At 28.2% G+C, this 8,519-nt stretch overlaps 1 protein-coding gene across 1 annotated transcript; it reads right to left on the reverse strand.

Annotated features, from left to right (window-relative positions):
- Positions 1–634: 634 nt before the first annotated feature.
- Positions 635–1,929, reverse strand: LOC126555765 (uncharacterized). Its single transcript, XM_050210650.1, has 2 exons — positions 1,313–1,929; positions 635–1,253 (listed from the first exon to the last, which is right to left on the reverse strand). The coding sequence occupies exons 1-2, from the start codon at positions 1,927–1,929 to the stop codon at positions 635–637; spliced, it is 1,236 nt and encodes a 411-aa protein (XP_050066607.1).
- Positions 1,930–8,519: the final 6,590 nt, after the last annotated feature.

Genomic DNA, 8,519 nt, shown 5'->3' on the forward strand with positions numbered 1-8,519 from the left:
TAGTAGACCCCACAAGTAACTCAGCTTCATCTCTCCAAGGTTTGAATAACATCAGCAATGAATGGAAATATTTTTCTGGTTCTAATTGAGGGTTGTACTTGGGATGTTTTATTAAATATGGACGATCTCGTTCTTTTAAATATCCGAAACCAGGATAATCGTAATATTTTAGTTGTTTATTATATGGTTTTTTTTTTACAATATCATATTTGCTAGCATAATCAAATAAACTTATGTCTTCCATTTCATGTGGCCTATGTGGGTAATGATTATCAATAAGAGAAGGATAAAATAAATCAGTAGATTGATTATCTAATTTTTCAATTTCTTTTTTAGGTTTAAGTCTCCTGTTTCAATAAATGCTGACATCTAACCATTTTATTGTGGTGTTGGAATCTGTTCCAAACAATGGAATACTAAGCAATGTGTCACTTGCTTCTAATGATCCACATTATCTATTATTTAGCGAACGTAAAGCTAAATTCCATAATTTAGAAGACAAAGACTTAGTATTATTTATCAAATCAAATGATTGCACAGCGTATGATTTTTCAGGTTTTGTCTGATATTTGGTTATATAGGAACTTAGAGCGCATGATTTTTCCCCAATAAATTGAATATCCATATTACCTTTTCATGCTAAAAGAATAGCAGGATTATAATCATTTATGTATGTTTCACTTTTATTTCGTGGTATATCATACAGTCTACTTTTAGATTTAAGATTACGCCGTCCTGCAATTGACGTAGCAACGTCTCGAACTGTAAATTGATCAGTTACAGGCCTTGGAAATCCAAATCTACAACATTGAACTGTTCCCTTATTCGTTTTTTTATTTCGCAAGCAATAGTTATTGTGTTTGTGAGTTTGATACAAATCTACACGCTCTGATAGTTGTGGAAATGTGTTTTTATCTGGTTTTGCACATGTTATTTTATCTGCAATAAAATTAGCAACTGTTTCATTAGTTGCGTTTCCTAACACAGGGGCTCCCTTTATCCATATCAGCATATGAAAATGTTGTAATCCTCTGGTTTGATACTCTCGCCGCCACTCATAATATTCAATTACCCCTAAAGGCCCGTTTTTAGAAGTAAGGAAATCGAGCATAGCTTTGAATTCATTATCTATGAAACGGGACGTTGAAATAGGATCATACGCAATGAGTGCTGACAGTGATTTTCCTTCTTCAGTTACATTATTTACTTTCCTTAAATAAGAATCAAGTCTATCCCAAGTATATTCTGCAGGACTAAGAGTTAAAAAGAATGTCACTGGCCATACCATGTTATCATGGTTTCAATATCTGACCTAGGACCTAACCAATATTGACTGGTGTTTCTTAACCGAGCGAATATAGTAGTCAAATTTCCTTCCAATTGATCATTTTTTAACATTTCTAAACATTCAGATGACGTAAATTTATCTTTAGATTTAATTGTACTAAGTTTGTGATAAATTCCAGATTTAAGTGCTCTTATATTAGCGTCGTGTAACAAGAAAAACAAATATTGTATATTTGTCCGGAAAATTGGATTCATTGAGAGTAAACGAGATTTAATGAATTCACTAGAAGATAGATTTACTAATCTTTCAGAATATTGGCCATCTTTCCCATAAAGAAATAACACTGGGAAACATTTCACATCTAAATTTAAATCTCTTTGATCAATTGGATTTATATCTATTTTTAACATCTGATACAAATCAGTTGCTTTAGCGTTTTTACGAGGCTCATTAAGCGAATGTATTGTGTAATGTTCATAAAACTCATCAGTTGTTTTTTTCTGAGTAAGCATAGCTGGAATCTTTATTGTTTCAGAAATTTCAGAACTATCATTAATACCCACAATATTACCATTTTCATTTTTGTTTAGTGTATTTTCACCACTGTCCGTCAATTCAGATACTAAATATTCTGTTTCCATATTTAAAATTTAATTTTCAAAGATGTTATACTGTGGTACTTCAATATCTTTATATAAAACATTATTATTTTTTAACCATAATAAGGCTTTATAAACTTTTTGAAGGTTTACTAAGCTTTGCCATATTTGATTTTTTTTAGTGGGAAGGCTTCGAACAAGAATATATAGTTCATGGTCAGCGATAGCCTGGGTTGGTTTAGGCAACTTTTTAAGCGTTTCTTCGATAGGTAAAGGTAAGTGAAAAGCCCTTCCTACAGATTTCTCTATCATTGAGTTTTTAGGCTGTTTTCTACCAGATACAGGAGCCATTTTCATAACTACTTGAAATACTTTAGCTCGTTGTATTAAAATTGTTTCATAGTCATTTAAACTAGAAAGTACATGGGGTGTATCTCGAGAATGTAAACTATTAAGTATACAAGTCGGAGGTAAACAATTTGTTCGAAATATTTTCAAACAGTAGTTACACACATATTCATTTGGAAAATTATTTACTTGAACATATTCAACAAGATTATTCCAATATTCATTAATAGGAATTTTTTTAATTTTATTAAGACATGTTACATACTGTCTGTAACACATTTTGTGACATGATATGCAAATATTTATAGGTAAATCTAATATTCTTTTATTATAACAATCGAATGACTGAGAATACGTTTCAAGTATCTCATCTTCATTACTAAATTCAAAAGTACCTAAATAATAACATTTTCCTTGATGTTTTGATTTTTTTTCGATTTCAGTTAAAATATTTATGTTTAAACTATAACTAGCATTATCAATTTTTAAAATATTTTTTTGTGCACTTTGCATTTTGTATATACATGAAACAATTTTCCTAATACTTGGATAATGAGGTCCTAAACTATTTAAAAATAATAAAATTGAAGAACAGTTGAAATCAATGTAACAAGACAAAGTGTGCCCAAGTTTATAGCTCTGTCGTGCCTGGCTAGTACATAAGTCAATATTTTTAATTATGTTGGGAAAATCAGTTATTGGTGTACTTAATAGATGCTTAACTATTTTAATAACTCTTGGAATAGCATATGTATAATTTAAGTTACATAACATCTCATTACAATACCAAGATGGTTCTGGAAGTTCTATGTTAAATGGCTGAAATAAATTCATTATTTTACCATTTTCATTTATTTCAAGTTTAATTTTATTCATAGAACTCAGTGGCTTGTAAACTGTATCTGTGTAAAATGGTTCTGTATACTTGGAATGATAAGATTGCCCTAAGATAAATTTAAGAAAATTGTAGTTTAGTTCATCATTAATATCTGGAATACTAGCTGTATAGTTAATGTTCTTATTTATTACTTTTTTTAGTTTTTTAAATGTCTTTTGATAAATAACAACGTTTTGCTTTCTGAATTTAAAAACCATTTCAAAATCCTATCTATAACAATTCTAGACTTATACAGTGGCATATTTAATTTATGCATAAGTTTATTAGTCCACTTTTCTACGCTTCCATAAAATGGAAATATTTTTTTTGATTTCTTAGAACTTTTTTTTTGGTTATGGTGATCGAATTTTTTATTAAACGTTCATCCATACACACTGGGCTCGCAACCACACTAATGGTTTTTTTTTTTAAATAATTTCTCCTTTTTCGTAACTTCTGTTTGTATGTCTTAGAAACCATTTTAGAAATAAAGAATCACAAATTATAATATAGTACGGCCTACTACAACACTGTAACAAACGAGACAACAAATAAAATGTGGTTTGCGCGGCGGCGGCGAATAAACACATCTACACCGAACGTCACCAGAAATATGAATGTCGATATAGAAATAACGAATACGAATAATACGATAAGCGAAGACGCGGGCGCCGGGCAACGGCAGGAACCACAAGTCACAACCACTGCCCAGTGTACGACCGCGACGAAAACGTATACGGAATAGAGGGGGTAATACGGTCTCGTGCGCTGCTGCGTGAAACGTAATAACTAAAAACGGTCGAGCACAATATCTTTTTGCTTAAAAAATACTTGACTTTTTTGCTAATATATTCGTTATTATTTAACCAATTTTTTCGAAAATGACAAAGGTATAATCTACAAATCATGCCCGATCTATTGATACCACAAACAAACCAATCCGTTCATTCATTAGGTCTGTAGCCCTGGTTAAAGAAAACGGGCAAATTTATACACATTCAATGGGCAAACTCTGGCTCGTGTAATATACTACGGTAGTGACCGCTTCGCTTTTTTTTTTACTTAGCTTCGCGCCACTACCGTTGCGCTGGATTAGAGAGTCTGATATAAACCTCAATATTGAAAACATTGATGAGTTGGTTGTATTAGAAGATAAAATTGATCATAATATTATTATAAATACTAATTCTGAGACAGGAATGAATATAAATATTAATAATGCTATAGAAAATAATAATAATATTATTTCTGGTGATATAAATGTCCCATTTTCTGAAGCTGATGAAGATCTGATTGTTGGAGTGCTTGGTAAAAAAAAAAGAAAGATTGATGTTCGTTTGAATAAAAAACAAAACCGTGCAATAGGTGAAAGCTATAAAAAAATGAAGAAAGATAATAGTTTTGAAGTTGTCCAAAAGAAAAAAATGAAAGAAAATGATTGTTTGGTTAAAAAAAATTTAAAAATGAGTGTGCAACCATTAGTGAAACTGAAAGATTGGCCATATTTAATAAATATTGGTATGAACTTAATAATTATAATAGAAAAAGAGACTATTTATAAGTTGTATGGAAAAAGCTCCCATTAAAAGGACTTATGTTTTACATACATCTAATCGTTCTAGTACTTATCATTATTTTGTCTTTGTTGATAATGTTGAAAAAGAAGTATGTAGGAAATTTATTCTTAGTACATTGGACATTTCAGAAAAATTACTAAGATATACTTGTGATAACAAGATTGATCTCTATGTTTCTAAACATGACAATAGAGGTAAGCAACCATCAAAAATTAAAACTGCTGATGTCATAATTGGGAATGTTGACAGATTTATACAAATGTTGCCAGCTGTCCCATCCCACTATTGTAGAGGCTCCTCTAGTAAAAAATATATCACAAATGATTTTAATAGTTTAGAACATGTGTACAGAGTTTATATTGAAGACTGTAAGTTGAATAACAAGCCATCAGTATCTTGTGGTGTATTTTAAAAAAGATGGAATACTGAATATAATATAGGTATTCATGTACCAAAAAAAGATAAATGCACTTTTTGTGAAGGATTTACAAACAATGAAACTAAAACAGCTGAAGATATACTTAATTATGAACATCACATAGCAGAAAAAAAATTCACACATGAAGTATTTAAGCAAGATCAACTGAGAAGTGGAAAAAATGGATTTTTGTGCTGCAGCTTTGATCTGCAAAAAGTATTGAACACTCCATGTGGCAACAGTATGTTATTATTTTATTCAAGAAAACTAGCATATTATTACCTAAGTATTTATGAAAGTAATACAAAAAATGGAAATTGTTATCTGTGGTCTGAGCCTGAAGGAAAAAGGGGCTCAAATGAAATTGCTTCCATTTTATTTAAATATTTAAAAACTATTGATGAAACAGGTACTTTTCAAGAAATAGCACTTTATTGTGATAGTTGTCCTGGACAAAACAAAAATCATGTTGTTTTGTCTATGTTGCGTTATTTCCTATTAATTTCAAAAAATATTAACAGTTTAACGATTAATTATTTATTGCCAGGACATACATACATGCCAGTTGACTCTGTGCATGCATGTATTGAGAAACATTTAAAAAGAAAAACTGATGGGCTCCATCTGAATGGCCTACTATAATCAGAAATTCAAGAACTAAATTTGGTCCATATAATACTATTGAACTAAATCATTCAGACTTTTTAGATTGGTCTGAAGTATGTAAAACAATGTTTAATCGACCAAAATTAAAAGATACAGATGGCTGTGATGTTAAATTAAAAAAGATTAGAACAGTATATTTTAATAAAGAGTATCTTAATAATTTTAAGATAGCTTATTCTTTTAAACACAATGATGACAATAATATTATTTTAGACTACAAAAATGTAAGTATTACTGAGAATAGATTAAGATCCAAACTAAAAAATGTTGAACCAAAACAGTTATATTTCTCCAAACTTCCAATAACTGAAACCAAATACAATGACCTTAAACAGTTATGTACCAAAAAAAACAATCCCTAATAAATTTCATAGTGAGTACTTGGAAATCCCGTTTAAATCAACAATTAGAGATGAACTAGCTGAAACTGACGAAGAAGATTGAAATCAAAAATTAATTTTAGATCTCTATTATTATTATACCTACCTAATACATTTAATATTACAAACCAAGTTATTGTTTTATCTATTTTATTTTAAAATGTTGATAATTAAGTTTGTTGTTATATTATAAACTATTTTATTCATGTTATTTTTTATAATTCCTATTATCATTAATAAAAACTATTTTATTTATGTTTATATTTTAAAATGATAATTAATTGAATGAAAATCAATTATTTGTTCTAACTTTTTATCAAAGTCTGATTAAGTTCCTCTTAAATTTATTTTGTTTAAAATGTATTATTTTTTGTTAATCAAGTTATAACCTTAGTTATAATTAAATTAAATTTTATATCATTATTTTATTGTATTTATAAAAATATTGATTAAGTTTGTTATCTTTGTAAGTTTTGTATTATTATTATTTTTATCAACTATTTTGTTTAAGTTTATATTTTAAAATGTGATTATTAATTTAATGAAAAATCAATAATTTGTTTTAACTTTTTATCAAAGTCTGATTTAGTTTCTCTTAAATTTATTTTGTTTAAAATGTATTATTTTTTGTTAATCAAGTTGTAATTTAAATTTGATTTTATAACATAGGTAGATTCTTGGCTATTATATTATAATTTTATTGTATTTATAAAAATGTTGATACAATTTGTATATTATATTTATGTTGTTCAAGTTTATAATAATATTTTAAAAATTGATGATTTGAATAAAAAAAAGACTATTGAAAAATAATATTATGTAAGAAGGGCATTTACCACTTAAATAATCGTATTTTATGATAAGTTAAAAAGGGCTTGTGAAAAAAAAAACGTATAAAGGGCTTTTACCACTAAAAATTATTTTAATCAAAAAGGCTTCTCTATTATACATAATGCAATATGGGCTTAACCCTCGAATCATGTGTTTTAAATACTAATTACGTAATTATTTCAGGTAAGTATTGCAAATTAATAATGATCTATGAAATCGATAGTCTTTCTGTTTTCTAAAATTATAATTTCGCCAACTGTATGTTAAAAATTGTATTTTTCATGCAGTTTTATGTTCCTCTTAAACAATTTCAATTATGAGGGTTACGCCCTTTCTACAAAACACCGTCGATATAATACTTGATGTCGATGGTTGTAATTTTACTTTTTTTGGTGTACTGGTTCTCAATAATTGTCTTCGTACAGTTGTCGACGTTATTTTTTCGTCGTCACAACGTACAGTAGGAACAGCATCAACATTTAAACGTATTCGAATATTTTCATTTGGCATCAATTGTTTTCGGAGCAAATTAGATTGATTCATATCTTCTGTTCTAAAATGTTTAGAACATACTCTGGTACCCGATGAAGGTTCAAAGTTCTTTTTTTTAAAAAAAATACCCTCTTTTTAAATATACCAGGATGTTTATCTTTTCTTGGAAATAAAAAAAATAAAAATGAAAAAACAAACGAAAACGTTTTGAAAAACGAAACTACTTTAGTAAAACACGTCGCGACGACCATTCATAATTCACGAAATACTGATTTATAAAATAAATAATCTGAATAACTGAATTATCATGACTGTGTGCAAGTGCAATATCGAAAAACAATATTTATTACATATTTACATTAGTATCATGGGAGTGGGAATTAGGAATATCAACGATTAAAATAATTGAGTAGACACTGTTTAACATATTTGTATCATATTGTGAGACTATGCAACTATAAATATTATTATTGTTGTAGTTAATATAGTTCATTATATAATATTATAATATATATTATTTTAACATTAAATTAAATAGAAAATTATTAACTTTAAAAATATCTCTAAAACCCAAAAAGGTGTGATAAATATTACGCTCATAATAATGGGTACAATAAGTTGAAGACGTAATATTTACACGTATAAACGTCACGAGAATAGATTCTATGACGTCACACGTCAACTTCAAATGCCTGTATATCGCCAACGAAAAGTCGTAAACAATTTTAGTCTGGACTAATATTATTTTTATATGGAGTACTATGTTTTTCAAATATAAAAATAAAAATATGGTTTTTTTATTTTTTCTTTCATGGTCCTTTAACTTAAATTATAGACACCGTGCATACCGATGCTAGCGCTCTGGGTGGTCTACGATCCAAGTTTTAGTGTATAGCGCCTAGACTAGTAATATAATAATATACCTAATTGCTAATTATACCTACCTGTAAATTGTAATCTGTTTCATAAATATTAAATTGTTTTGTTTACCTATTTATCGCAAAATTTTTCTATTCTGTTAAAAATTTAAAATGAGCTGTAAG

Source organism: Aphis gossypii, unplaced genomic scaffold (genome assembly GCF_020184175.1).
Source record: "Aphis gossypii isolate Hap1 unplaced genomic scaffold, ASM2018417v2 Contig01080, whole genome shotgun sequence".
NCBI lineage: Eukaryota > Metazoa > Arthropoda > Insecta > Hemiptera > Aphididae > Aphis > Aphis gossypii.

What these genes read in the sequence shown, in the direction of transcription:
- LOC126555765 (XM_050210650.1), bottom strand. Translation starts at nt 1,929, where the DNA reads ATGGAAACAGAATATTTAGTATCTGAATTGACGGACAGTGGTGAAAAT. An exon ending in CAATATTGGTTAGGTCCTAG is followed by an intron (nt 1,254 to 1,312) that starts GTCAGATATTGA and finishes TTTAACTCTTAG; the next exon opens with TCCTGCAGAATATACTTGGG.